This window comes from Oncorhynchus tshawytscha, linkage group LG07, assembly GCF_018296145.1.
Source record: "Oncorhynchus tshawytscha isolate Ot180627B linkage group LG07, Otsh_v2.0, whole genome shotgun sequence".
Taxonomy (NCBI): Eukaryota; Metazoa; Chordata; class Actinopteri; order Salmoniformes; family Salmonidae; genus Oncorhynchus; species Oncorhynchus tshawytscha.
Genome location: NC_056435.1, coordinates 45,960,761 through 45,976,337, shown reverse-complemented (window position 1 = coordinate 45,976,337; position 15,577 = coordinate 45,960,761). Strand labels below are relative to the sequence as shown.

Here is a 15,577-nt window from a genome sequence, read left to right as displayed (position 1 = left end):
CTGACACCCTATACACACTCCAATATGCTTACCGCCCCAATAGGTCCACAGATGACTCAATCGCAATCACACTGCCCTAACCCATCTGGACATGAGGAACACCTATGTAAGAATGCTGTTCATAGACTACAGCTCAGCATTTAACACCATAGTAACCTCCAAACTCGTCATTAAGCTGGAGACCCTGGGTCTCGACCCCGACCTGTGCAATTGGGTCCTGGACTTTGATGGGCCACCCCAGGTGGTGAGGGTAGGAAACAACATCTCCACCCTGCTGATCTTCAACACTGGGGCCCCACAACGGTGCGTTCTCAGCCCTCTCCTGATCGTGGAGACTTCCGGCGCCGATAGTACTTCCGGCGCCGACAGAGATGGCCGCCTCGCTTCGCGTTCCTAGGAAACTATGCAGTTTTTTGTTTTTTTACGTGTTATTTCTTACACTAGTACCCCAGGTCATCTTAGGTTTCATTACATACAGCCGAGAAGAACTACTGAATATAAGATCAGCGTCAACTCACCATCAGTACGACCAAGAATATGTTTTTCGCGATGCGGATCCTGTGTTCTGCCTTACAACCAGTGTAACCGAGTGGATCACATGCAGCGACCAAAAAAAAAAACGACTCAGAAAAAGAGGGAAACGAAGCGGTCTTCTGGTCAGACTCCGGAGACGGGCACATCGTGCACCACTCCCTAGCATTCTTCTTGCCAATGTCCAGTCTCTTGACAACAAGGTTGATGAAATCCGAGCAAGGGTAGCATTCCAGAGGGACATCAGAGACTGTAACGTTCTCTGCTTCACGGAAACATGGCTAACTGGAGAGACGCAATCCGAAGCGGTGCAGCCAGCGGGTTTCTCCACGCATCGCACCGACAGAAACAAACATCTTTCTGGTAAGAAGACGGGGGGGGCGTATGCCTTATGGCCAACGTGATATGGTGTGATGAAAGAAACATACAGGAACTCAAATCCTTCTGTTCACCTGATTTAGAATTCCTCACAATCAAATGTAGACCGCATTATCTACCAAGAGAATTCTCTTCGATTATAATCACAGCCGTATATATCCCCCCAAGCAGACACATCGATGGCTCTGAACGAACTTTATTTAACTCTCTGCAAACTGGAAACGATTTATCCGGAGGCTGCATTCATTGTAGCTGGGGATTTTAACAAGGCTAATCTGAAAACAAGACTCCCTAAATTTTATCAGCATATCGATTGCGCAACCAGGGGTGGAAAGACCCTGGATCATTGTTACTCTAACTTCCGCGACGCATATAAGGCCCTGCCCCGCCCCCTTTCGGAAAAGCTGACCACGACTCCATTTTGTTGATCCCTGCCTACAGACAGAAACTAAAACAAGAAGCTCCCACGCTGAGGTCTGTCCAACGCTGGTCCGACCAAGCTGACTCCACACTCCAAGACTGCTTCCATCACGTGGACTGGGAGATGTTTCGTATTGCGTCAGACAACAACATTGACGAATACGCTGATACGGTGTGCGAGTTCATTAGAACGTGCGTTGAAGATGTCGTTCCCATAGCAACGATTAAAACATTCCCTAACCAGAAACCGTGGATTGATGGCAGCATTCGTGTGAAACTGAAGGCACGAACCACTGCTTTTAATCAGGGCAAGGTGTCTGGTAACATGACTGAATACAAACAGTGCAGCTATTCCCTCCGCAAGGCTATCAAACAAGCTAAGCGCCAGTACAGAGACAAAGTAGAATCTCAATTCAACGGCTCAGACACAAGAGGCATGTGGCAGGGTCTACAGTCAATCACGGACTACAGGAAGAAACACAGCCCAGTCACGGACCAGGATCCCAGGCAGACTAAATAACTTTTTCTTGCTGCCCCAGGCAGACTTAATAACATTTAAACGTGTTTTGCCCTATACCAGTCTGCTGTTCCCTATACCATGCTTCAAGAGGGCCACCATTGTTCCTGTTCCCAAGAAAGCTAAGGTAACTGAGCTAAACGACTACCGCCCCGTAGCACTCACATCCGTCATCATGAAGTGCTTTGAGAGACTAGTCAAGGACCACATCACCTCCACCCTACCTGACACCCTTGACCCACTCCAATTTGCTTACCGCCCAAATAGGTCCACAGACGATGCAATCTCAACCACACTGCACACTGCCCTAACCCATCTGGACAAGAGGAATACCTATGTGAGAATGCTGTTCATCGACTACAGCTCGGCATTCAACACCATAGTACCCTCCAAGCTCGTCATCAAGCTCGAGACCCTGGGTCTCGACCCCGCCCTGTGCAACTGGGTACTGGACTTCCTGACGGGCCGCCCCCAGGTGGTGAGGGTAGGCAACAACATCTCCTCCCCGCTGATCCTCAACACTGGGGCCCCACAAGGGTGCGTTCTGAGCCCTCTCCTGTACTACCTGTTCACCCACGACTGCGTGGCCATGCACGCCTCCAACTCAATCATCAAGTTTGAGGACGACACAACAGTGGTAGGCTTGATTACCAACAACGACGAGACGGCCTACAGGGAGGAGGTGAGGGCCCTCGGAGTGTGGTGTCAGGAAAATAACCTCACACTCAACGTCAACAAAACTAAGGAGATGATTGTGGACTTCAGGAAACAGCAGAGGGAACACCCCCATCCACATCGATGGAACAGTAGTGGAGAGGGTAGCAAGTTTTAAGTTCCTCGGCATACACATCACAGACAAACTGAATTGGTCCACTCACACAGACAGCATCGTGAGGAAGGCGCAGCAGCGCCTCTTCAACCTCAGGAGGCTGAAGAAATTCAGCTTGTCACCAAAAGCACTCACAAACTTCTACAGATGCACAATCGAGAGCATCCTGGCGGGCTGTATCACCGCCTGGTATGGCAACTGCACCGCCCTCAACCGTAAGGCTCTCCAGAGGGTAGTGAGGTCTGCACAACGCATCACCGGGGGCAAACTACCTGCCCTCCAGGACACCTACACCACCCGATGCTACAGGAAGGCCATAAAGATCATCAAGGACATCAACCACCCGAGCCACTGCCTGTTCACCCCGCTGTCATCCAGAAGGCGAGGTCAGTACAGGTGCATCAAAGCTGGGACCGAGAGACTGAAAAACAGCTTCTATCTCAAGGCCATCAGACTGTTAAACAGCCACCACTAACATTGAGTGGCTACTGCCAACACACTGTCAATGACACTGACTCTACTCCAGCCACTTTAATCATGGGAATCGATGGGAAATGATGTAAATATATCACTAGCCACTTTAAACAATGCAACCTTATATAATGTTACTTACCCTACATTATTCATCTCATATGCATACGTTGATACTGTACTCTATATCATCGACTGCATCCTTATGTAATACATGTATCACTAGCCACTTTAACTATGCCACTTGGTTTACATACTTATCTCATATGTATATACTGTACTCGATATCATCTACTGTATCTTGCCTATGCTGCTCTGTACCATCACTCATTCATATATCCTTATGTACATATTCTTTATCCCCTTACACTGTGTTATAAGACAGTAGTTTTTTTGGAATTGTTAGTTAGATTACTTGTTCGTTATTACTGCATTGTCGGAACTAGAAGCACAAGCATTTCGCTACACTCGCATTAACATCTGCTAACCATGTGTATGTGACAAATAAAATTTGATTTGATTTGATTTGGGCTGCATCACCGCCTGGTACGGGAACAGCTCTGCCCACAACCGCAAGGCTCTCCAGAGGGTAGTGAGGTCTGCACAACGCATCACCGGGAGCAAACTACCTGCCCTCCAGGACATCTACACCACCCGATGTCACAGGAAGGCTAAAAAGATCATCAAGGACAACAACCACCCGAGCCACTGCCTGCTCACTCCGCTATCATCCAAAAGGTGAGGTCCGTACAGGTGCATCAAAGCTGGGACCGAGAGACTGAAAAACAGCTTCCATCTCAAGGCCATCAGACTGTTAAACAGCCACCACTAACATTGAGTGGCTGCTGCAAACATACTGACTCAAATCTCTAGCCACTTTAATCATTAAAAATTGGATGTAATAATAAATGTTTCACTAGTCACTTTAAACAATGACACTTTATATAATGTTAATATACCCTACATTACTCATCTCATATGTATATACACTGTACTCTATACCATCTACTGCATCTTGCCTATGCCGTTCGGCCATCGCTCATCCATATATTTATATGTACATATTCTTATTAATTCGTTTACACTTGTGTGTATATAAGGTAGCTGTTGGGAAATTGTTAGATTACTTGTTAGATATTACTGCACGGTCGGAACTAGAAGAACAAGCATTTCGCTACACTCGCATTAACATCTGCTAACCATATGTATGTGACCAATAAAATTTGATTTGATTGGATTTTGAACATATACAGCACAAACATGGAGGACTTTTGACAAAGACAGAATAGAGGCCGACAGTTTGTGACAACAGCCTAATCGGATGTAAGCCTTATGTACCACCACAGATTATGCATTATATTGACCAGATACTCCACCACCCGCTCAAACAATTAAAATAAATGTCTTCAAAAATGGAAAGCAGTCATGAGGCGGCAAGATTAGGTGGCACCCTTCTAGCCAATGAGAGGGCATATACGACTGTGATAACAGGCACAACTGTTAAATTGCCAGGATGTCACGTGTCCTACTTCTAAATATTAGTATACTCGTAACAACCTAAGCATTACGGAACTTCTATCCGATCAAATAAGCCACATGTAGCAAATAAACACATTCGACAAGCTCTCATTGACCTCTGTACAAAAACTCCTCGCTTGGTGAGCAAACAACTACAACAAAAACAGGAGAAAACACATTTTGGGCCCAGTTACCCCTCTCACTTCACTTCATCCTCTCTGGTACCACATAGGAATAAAGAGGACTAGGAAACCTCTAATGATGTATGGTACATACCATGATGTAGTTGCGGAGTTCGGGGTAGACTCTGTAGGGTGCCAGCCAGTGGGACAGGGGGGTGGTGGAGGGGAAGGTGGTGGTCACAGCCAGGGACACCTCAGGGAAGGACAGCACATTGAAGCCAAACTTCTCATACAGCTTCTGGAGCTCTTCGTCAGGCTTTTCATCCCCCTCGCTCAGGATACTGCCAATGATGTAGCGACACTGGTCATCGGGCACCTGTGTGTGTGTGTGTGTGTGTGTGTGTGTGTGTGTGAGAGAGAGATATTGAGATGAACAGGGGGGGGGGGCACAGATGGACACCAAAATGAGACCAAAACACATGTCAAATATTAAGTTCAGAACATATACACTGTATGAACAAAACATTTTTGCTGGCCTATGTTGACTCCAATGCTTCCTACAGTTGTGTCGAGTTGGCTGGATGTCTTTTGGTTGGTGGACCATCATTGGTGCACACAGGAAACTGTTGAGCATGAAAAACCCAGCAGTGTTGCAGTTCTTGACACACTCAAACTGGTGCACCTGGCACCTACTACAGATGTAAGATCTTAACTAAATCACTTTTGTATTGCTTAATATTATCCTACAATGAAAACTTGTGTATTTTAGGTTTTAAAAAGTTTTAAAAGTTTGTAATTTCCACTTGAAATGTCAAACATGATTTGCTCTAACGAAAAATGTATCAACCCCTACATAAATGTCCATTAATTATAATCAACATTATAATTCACATTTCCTGTTGCTGCAGGATTATTTTCCTGCTGAAGCAAACTGGCTCAAAATAAGATCCTACATTTAAAAATATAATATTTTGTTTTGCCCATTCACTCTAATGGTACACAAACACAATCCATGTCTTAATTTTCTCAAGGCTTAAAAATCCTTCTTTAACTCGTCTTCTCCCCTTTGTCTTACAATGATTGAAGTGGATTTATTAACAAGTGACATCAATAAGGGATCATAGCTTTCACCTGGATTCACCTGGTCAGTCTTTGTCATGGAAAGAGCAGGTGTTCCTAATGTTTTGTACACAGTGGAAATCCCTATCCATCCTCCCAGTCCTCCAATCAGACCAGCTAGTACAAGAGAACAACAGAAGGAATGGGAGAATCTTTCAACATAAGTACGTGTGGACATCAGACAGCAAGCTGTCAATCACACTGGGCTCCAGTCTTGCTGCAGTCTGTCTGGTAGCTGGTGGTACAGTGACATAAGAATGGCATGAGGTCAGATCTCAGAGACATGGCTTCTGGGCTGGGCGCTGTTCCTGTAGGCCTGTGACGGTCTTCCTTGGTGTGATTGGTCCCGCCTGTGGATGCTGGCATGGCGCGGGGGCACAGATGGTATCTAGCGCTCTTCATCAACATCCCTGACAACCCCACACACATCTTATAATTTAACCATCCACAATTCCTCTCTCTTGTTCCTTTCTCTCTGCCCACTACATTTTTTTGAATAAACATTTTGATACCATAAAGAAGCCGGGCCTTGGTACAGGAGAATGTAAGATAAAAAAATGGTGAAGAAAGTCACAAGTGTCTCTAGGTATGGGCTATAGTCTACTCCCCAACCAACAAAACATCCCTTTAATTGCCTTCCTGACCAGTGGCTGGGCCATGCAAGCATGAGAAATAATCACAATGGTTGTGTTCCTAGCGACTTAGTACACAATCAACACTAAAAACGGCCCATGTGGATGCTGCTTTTGTCCAGGCTGTCGATGTACAAGTTATATTGTCTTGGCTGCGTGTATCGCCCACCTTCCTACATGAGCATGATAAAAGGTGTTGGTTGTCAACAGGTCTTGTGTATAATGACTGGTCAATACTGCCAGGCTATGATAAGAAACAGCTACATCCCTTTAAATAAAAGGAGAGATGGCCGCTGCCCTCCCACGGCTTCGTCCCACCATTTAACCATCTCTCCCTTTTTCACTTAGTCTCGAGAACCCGACCCTGGTCAACAGTGACTAGGGTCTGGTTTCAATGACGGTCTCTTTTGGCAACTTTGATAAGGGGCCCTCTTCAGACAGACAACTCTCCAAACAAATCACAAGGCAGAACATGGCGATTGGAAACCAACGTTTGCAGTGGTTTTAGTGAAGGTGCACTCATTAAGAACAACCTCGGTGTTCTCCATGTTGCTAGCTACTGCTTCATTTAAGCGGATAAGGTAGTGGCGTTGGCAGTGATGTAGTTCTTCTATACCAAAATAGTTTGCCACTGAAACCAGACCCTAGTCACTGTTGCCTAGGTTTTTGATACTACCTACCTTCCTTCCCTCCCTAAGCTCATAGACGAGAGGCTTGTTACCAAAATGTAGCGCTCGCTCGCTAATGATATCAATTAGAGCTCCTGCTATCACTCGCAGCCCACACACCCACCAGTGGAGGCTCCTCAGAGAAGCAGCATCCTCAGTGAATTATTTTATATTTTTTTAATAGTGAAACATTTTTTTAAAGTTATCCTTTTTAGATAAAACTATACTAAATATATTCACGTCACCCAATAATTAAAACACACTTTCGAAGAAGGTCTACAGTAGCAGTGGCAATGAAGGTTTACAGTAGCCTCAACAGCACTCTCCGGGATAGCACCATGGTTTAGCCAGAAGACAGTTTCCATCCTCCTCTGGGTACATTGACTTATACAAAACCTAGGAGTCTCATGGTTCTCACCCCCTTCCATAGACTTAGAGTAATTATGACATCCTCCAACCTATCAGAGCTCTTGCAGCATAAATTGACATGTCTGCCCAATCAAATGAAGAGAGAATTAATCTAGTACTGAAAGCATAAAGCTAGCATACAGCTAGCTAGCACTGCAGTGAAGAAAATGTGGTGAGTAGTTGACTCAAGAGGGAGAAAGACAATAGTTTGAACAATTTTGAACAAATACATTTCTACAAACATGAAAAAGCAAGAGACTAAAAAAAAAATCTTTACTTTCACAGTGACAATGATGTAGGCTGAGTGTAGCAGTTATGGTACGAAGGTTTGGCTTGGAAAGGTTTTTTCACCTGGTCAAAGACAGCTGTTTTGTTGTGCAATGAAGTCCACAGGTGAGGGGATAAGGTGAGAGGAGGAGAGCGCGTAGAAGCGAGAAGGAATTATACAACGAGCAAAGTGATCATACTGTTTGTATGTGGCTGCTTTGAAAATTAACTGTGTTTGCGGGTGATCAGGGGTGTATTCATGACAGCGATTCAATTGAAAAACATTTCTTAAATGGAAGCAAACGGAACCAAATAGGGATAAACATAACTGCATTTGTCCAATAGAAATTAGTTAATTTGCAACTGTTGGAGTAATGATTACATCCTAGATCAGCTAGATGCCGGCAAAAGTGTGCAAGGCGGTATAGAATGTATCACTGTCACCTTGATTACTCAAATGTTGCACCTACGTTGAAAACTTTCATTCGTAGGCTCGGTTGTTGCAACCTCATGATGGGTATAGGGACAATTCTAGTATCATGTAGTAGCCTAAATCTATCAATGTTCCATAGAGCTGGGTGAATGGAATATGAACGAGTCATCCAATATGCTGTAATAGAAATAAGGCCATGCTTATTAAAAAGAAATTACGTCCTCCCTCATCTTAAAACGACACAGTCCGCAACTGACACACACAAACACACTTGTGCGCGCATGCGCAGACAACACACACGCAGACACACAGTGGCAGACACAAACACAATCAGCAACACTTGATTTCATCTCTCCTCCACTACAGATAACACACCCCAGAGAGACTACAGGCAATTAGGAGATTTGAGTATCCTTCTTGCGCCCTCCTCTTCTTCTAGCTGTGTGTGTGTGTGTATATATATATAAAATATATAAATAAAAGTTAGGTTTATGTCAGAAATGTAACGCACTAGGAGAATTCTGCCAGACAGTTTGTCCAATGCAGAGAGCTGTGTTCTCAAAGCCAACCATAGCTCCTTAAAAAACAGTTGGTCTGAAACACAGAGCTGGCTTCAATCCAAAGGAGAGGCTGAGGAGAGTTGACAGTGCCCTGATATTGGCCCAGGCGAACAACTGGCTCGTTGGTTAATGGGAAGACAGTGGAGCTGTCCGGGCCGTAATTGGACGTGTAGTTGTCAAGTTGCATCGCCAAGCCTCAGAAAACGAATTCAGCACATCACACGGTGTAAGCTCCATCACATCAACACCACCAAAAACATAGCTAGAGTTTACACAAACTGCCAGAGGTCCCTCAATTTTCCCTCCAGTCAACTTTAACAATCGTTGTTTATGCTCCTGCCCATGCTTTAGAATGCTCATTATTTCCTAATGCAGATGCATCCTCTCACAAATGGTGCGATTCTCCTTCTCTCTCCACCCCAGTTCCTCTATAAACCAGGTCTCCTGAGAGCTGTTGGGAAGAAAAGTCATTTGAAAAGCAAAAGGAGGGCCTTTTCTGACAGATGAGGACTCTCCAACCATAAAAAGGTATGGCTGGCAGAGGTAATTCATTATTAGCAGACATGTAATGAGGATTTACACTCATCTTCCCCACTCCCGGTCTCTCTGCTGCTCTTCCCTCCCGGGTATCACTTCTAGGAATTAATTATTCTCAAAATCAGCCTATTTTCCAATGGCTCATCGCTAAAGCATTAGCGCTTTAGGGAGGACAGTGCGGGGGCACAGACACATACTTGTTTTTCAGCTAGGAGGAGAGAAGCCAAACCTTTGTATTACAGTCCAAGAAGAGAAAAGATGTACATAATGATGGAGCCCCATGCACTCTGCCTAGCCAAGTATCACACATGACAATTTAACAGCCAGGCAAGACTACAAATCTAAATATTAGTCTGGATTGGCAATGTGGCGTGGGGTCATTTAGTCTCCTGACGAATCCTTGGTTAACAGGCCAGTTAAAGAATGGATCATCAGCTCACTGTCTATGGGCAGCCTACATGATGTCCACTCAACACCAGTTTCCCAGATTAAGCCTAGTCCTGGACAAAAAAAATCACAATGAAATTCTTCATTTAGAAATATTGATAATCCAGGACTAGGCATAATCTGGCTATGGGAAACCGGCACCTCTTGACTGATGCCGAAGTAGTACACAGGGTAGGTATACACAGTTGAGTTTCTCTCAGCCTAACACACAGTAGGGTGGGTTTCTCTCCTCTCCGGGTTCTGGTGGCAGGATTCACCACCCATCCTGTCACAGTAGTGGGGACACAGTTAGTGTCCTCATTCTAGGTTAATTTGGCACTGCTGGTTTCAAACTACAGTAATGCCCTCTCAATTCCATCTTTCTTGGTTAGTTTGTGTAGTCCAACAGATAAAAGATAAAAGTTCCACAGAAACAGAATGACGTGGGACATCATCTTCAGAGTAGAGTATAAAACATTGCTTGTTCGCTCATATATTTTGAAATTTGCTGCCCCCTTAAATCTTGTGTGATCAGGCTCCAGTACAGTGCAGTATGTGTGTTGACTGACTGTTGTGATGGGATGGACGGAGCTTAGAGGCTGTGTGATTGTGAACCAAAGCTGCACTGCACTACTACAGTTGATAGATCCTTACAATCATGGCATGTAGTATAGCCTATGTGAAGTCCGACTCTCTCCATGTGTTCGCCTAATAAGAATTGGGCTATGGAGTAGACTTGACATCCATCCACAGAGAGCAAATCAAAATCAAATGACACTGACAGTGAGGAGAGGAGATTGAGAGAACAGGAATGACAAAGTCAGTCAAAGAGACCCAGACATCAAGTCTTTCTCCCCACCATTTTGTGTGAGATGAGAGACGGCCTGTCGGTTGCAATTGTTGTCAAGGTAGCTGATTGGAAGCAATTAATCCAACTCCCCCGCCCCAATAGGCCCACGACAAAGACAAGAGATTCCCAGGCTGACTGAGATTGAAACTAATAGGGGTTCACAGTGGAAAGACTGCAGATATCAGATAGCCGAATTAAAAGGGACAGCAAAAAGTAGTTCGGAAAACTGGCTAAAAATTGAGGCCGAGACGGTCAATTTATTAAAGTGCATTCGAAAGGTATTCAGACCCCTTGACTTTTTCCACATTTTGTTATGTTACAGCCTTATTCTAAAATTGATTAAATCTGGGGGTTCTCATCTACACACAATACCCCATAATGACAAAGCAAAAAAGTTTTTTTGAATTTTTGCAAATGTATAACAATTTAAAACAGAAATATTACATTTACATATGTATTCAGACCCTTTACTCAATACTTTGTTGAAGCACCTTCAGCAGAGATAACAGCCTAGAGTCTTATTCATATGACACTACAAACTTGGCACACTTGTGTTTGGGGAGTTTCTCCCATTCTGGATGGGGAGCGTCGCTGCACAGCTATTTTCAGGTCTCTCCAGAGATGTTAGATCGGGTTCAAGTCCGGGCTTTGGCTGGGCCACTCAAGGACATTCAGAGACATGTCCCGAAGTAACTCCTGCGTTGTCTTGGCTGTGTGCTTAGGGTCGTTGTCCTGTTGGAAGGTGAACCTTCAACCCCAGTCTGAGGTCCTGAGCGCTCTGGAGCAGGTTTTTATCAAGGATCTCTGTAATTTCCTCCGCTCATCTTACCCTCAATCCTGACTAGTCTCCCAGTCCCTACCGCTGAAAAACATCCCCACAGCATGATGCTGCCACCACCACCATGCTTCACCGTAGGGATGGTGCCAGGTTTCCTCCAGACGTGACGCTTGGTATTCAGGCCAAAGAGTTCAATCTTGGTTTCATCAGACCAGAGAATCTTGTTTGTCATGGTCTGAGAGTCCTTTAGGTGCCTTTTGGTAAACTCGGGCTGTCATGTGCCTTTCACTGAGGAGTGGCTTCTGTCTGGCCACTCTACCATAAAGGCCTGATTGGTGGAGTGCTGCAGAGATGGATGTCCTTCGGGAAGGTTCTCCCATCTCCACAGAGGAACTCTGGTTCTTGGTCACCTCCCTGACCAAGGCCCTTCCCCCCAGATTGCTCAGTTTGGCCTGGGTGGCCAGCTCTAGGAAGAGTCTTGGTGGTTCTGAACTTCTTCCATGTAAGAATGGAGGCCACTGTGTTCTTGGGGACCTTCAATGCTGCACAAATGTTTTGGTACCCTTCCCCAGATCTGCACCTTGACACAATCTTGTATCACAGCTCTACGGACAATTCCTTCGACCTCATGGCTTGGTTTTTGCTCTGACATACACTGTCAACTGTGGGACCTTATATAGACAGGTGTGTGTTTCCGAATCATATCTAATTTATCATATCTAATCTATTTAAATTTACCACAGGTGTACTCCAATCAAGTCGTTAAACATGATGATCAATAGAAACAGGATGCACCGGAGGACAATTTCTAGTCTCATGGAAAAGGGCCTCAATAACTGTGTAAATAAGGTATTTTAGATTTTTTTCTTTGTCATTATGGGGGTATTGTGTGTAGATTGCTAAGGATTATTTTTTAAAATCTATTTTAAAATGAGGCTGTAATGTTACAAAATGTGTAAAAAGTCAAGGGGTCTTAACACTTTCCCAAGGCACTGTATGGATCTGTGCCATTCACTTTAAATTGGACTGTGTTTACAGCATGAGGGGTTGCGAGTAGATGCGCTCAATGGGTGACATGTCTGGTGAGTATACAGGCCATGTAAGAACTAGGACATGTTCAACTTCCAGGAATTGAGTACATGGGGTTGTGCATTATCATGCTGAAACATGAGGTGATGGCGGCGGATATATGGCACGACAATGGGCCTCGGGACCTCGTCACGGTATCTTTGGCAATTTGAATGCACATCGATAAAATACAATTGTGTTCGTTGTCAGTAGCTTATGCCTGCCCATACCATAACCACACCGCCACCATGGGGCACTCTGTTCACAACATTGACCTCAGCAAACTCCTCACCCACACAACGCCATACACGTTGTCTGCTATCTGCCCGGTACAGTTGAAACTGGGATTCATCCATGAAGAGCACATTTCTCCACCATCCCAGTGACATCGAAGGTGAGCATTTTCCCACTGAAGTTGGTTACGACATCGAACTGCAGTCAGGTCAAGACCCTGGTGATGACGACGAGCACACAGATGAGTTTCCCTGAGACAGTTTGTGTAGAAATTCTTCATTTGTGCAAACCCAGTTTCATCAGCTGTCCTTGTGGCTGGTCTCAGACAATCCTGCAGGTGGAGGTCCTGGATTACATGTGGTCTGCGGTTGTGAGGCCCGTTGGACGTACTGCCAAATTCTCTAAAACGACATTGGCTTATGGTAGAGAAATTAACATCAAATTCTCTGGCAACAGCTCTGGTGGATATTCCAGAAGTCAGCATGCCAATTTCATGCTACCTCAAACCTTGAGACATCTGTGGCATTGTGTTGTTTGACAAAACTACACATTTTAGAGTGGCCTTCTATGGTCCCCAGCACAAGGTCCACCTGTGTAATGGTCATGCTGTTTAATCAGCTTCTTGATATGCCACACCTGTCAGGTGGATTTATCTTGGTAAAGAGAAATGCTCACTAACAGGGATGTTAACAAATTTGTGCACAAAATTTGAGAGAAATAAGGTTGTGAATATGGAACATTTCTGGAATCTTTTATTTAAACTCAAACATGGGACCAACACTTTCCATGTTGTGTTTATATTTTTGTTCAGTGTATATTATTATTATTACTATCAATGCATTGTTTGGAAAAAGCTCTCAAGGTAAGAATTTTACTGTACAGTTTTACACCGGTTCTATCCTGTACACGTAGCGAATAAACTTTGAAACAAGCTTTTAATTCCAGGCCATTTCCCATGTAGGCTTAATGCTTCTGGCCAATCGAATCAGACAGGTAGACTCTGGCTGCTTTCCGCTGAACCTCTCCCTATTACCACACTAAAGAGCACCATAGACCTGCTGTGTCTCCACTCAAACAGTCTAATAAGCGGAGGAAACGATGACATCACTGTGGTCTACATATCTACCTGTCCACTCTGCTATGAGGTAGACTGACCTGAGACCTGACCCGTGACTGTCAGCAACCCTGTTAGGACACCCATGCCTTTGTGGTAATGAGATCAGAGCATTAAGCCAATTAAAGCAAACACACACCAGCCGCCTGTCCAACACTGGGCAGCCAGGACAAAGAGCCAACCAGGCCTAAAGATAATTGGCTGTCTGGGTGCTGTCTGTGACTATGATGCCCCGGCGTAGAGAGGTGTGGATGCCAGTCACAGCAGATTCATATTGGACACACTGGCTATAGACCTAGGTCAAATTAAGATGCATGTTATTTTGATATTAGGTTAAGCAATGCATATATGCTACCGGAATCCTGTTAGTTATGCTAATAGTGTGTGTGTTTGTGCCCTCCAGAAAAGATCCCTCTGCTACAGGCATGTCATCACTGCCATCTAGTGGTAAATTATAGGCCCTTACATGAACAGCCATAATAACACATTTATAACCATTCAAATATTGCTCTTAAAATCTTCCAATACATAAGGCCTGAAATACTTCTAAACAGTAGGCTTATGCACTGGTTGACGAGGGGTCAACTAATAGAGCTTAAGCTAACCTATATTATGACTGACAGCTGCTGCATTACATTGGAGCAGTAAAGAAATGTCTCTAACCAAAAGAACCATTGACAAACATCCTCAGTTAAGTGGCAGTTGGTTGGCAGACCTGTAAGACATGGTGTTGAAACTGTAACATAAGCAAAAGAGAGAGTTTGAGGCTCGTTAGAAGATAATTCCAGCTCCGTCTGCATCTATCAGGCATCCTTTCCCCCAGGGAAGACAGACAGAGAGGACTGAGACTCCATTCCCCTGCTGGTGGGGTTGAAACATACTTTTTTCTCTCGCTCGCTCTTCTCATCTGTTCCGCTTGTGAGGAGACATTAATTGCACACCCCACATGCATACTAAAACAGCTCTGTTGGAAAGCCTGTCAAAACACACTCACTAAAATATTCATGCACAAGGGAAACAGACAGCGAGCAGCATGTCACTCTCCCCCCCCTTTTCAAATATTGCTTTTCCCCTTCAGGAACTCCTCACGCACAATTTGGATTGTTCCTTATTTGGGTGAAGGAATATGGTGAAGTGGCATTGGCAGCTCAAGTATAGAAAGTAAACAGTATAACTCAGAAGTAGTACTGGGCATTTCCATGGAAAAGGAACCATGAGCACCAACATGACGTTCATAGGAGCAGACGATTTATCATGACAAAAGGCCACCATTACATCAGTGTTTGAATTAGCCTACAGTCATTAGATGGAAATGAATGTAAAGAACAGCTATAATCACATTCAGCTAGCAAATATCAACTCATGGGAAGGTGAGTCTGGGCTCGTGTGTTGCTGCTGTATAATGCCTTGTGTTCAGTAGTAATGATAGCTATGCTGTGCTTTAGATCTGGTACTGGCATCTCTCCCTCACTCTGCCCTGCAGATGCACCAGTCAACCAGGACTGAGGCTTTTCCATTTCTCCATAGAGGCCCTCACCACAAAGTTCCTTGACTATGACTCACTGTCAGAGTTTACACAACCTGCACTTACATATTGACAGAGACAAGAGGATAGAAAAATACAACTCATATTTATGCCGATTCATTTTCCTTTGTGTACCCTTAAACATTTGTACATCGTTGCAATACTGTATATA

General features: G+C 44.5%; 1 protein-coding gene across 1 annotated transcript in view; it reads right to left on the bottom strand.

Annotated features, from left to right (window-relative positions):
• The window catches only part of LOC112254643 (testis-expressed protein 264 homolog), a 140,733-nt gene that overhangs the window by 103,331 nt on the left and 21,825 nt on the right, over positions 1-15,577 (bottom strand). Inside the window, exon 2 of the mRNA XM_024427369.1 lies at positions 4,941-5,162. Within this exon, the coding sequence (XP_024283137.1) occupies positions 4,941-5,162 (222 nt within the window). The remainder of the gene's footprint in view (positions 1-4,940; positions 5,163-15,577) is intronic.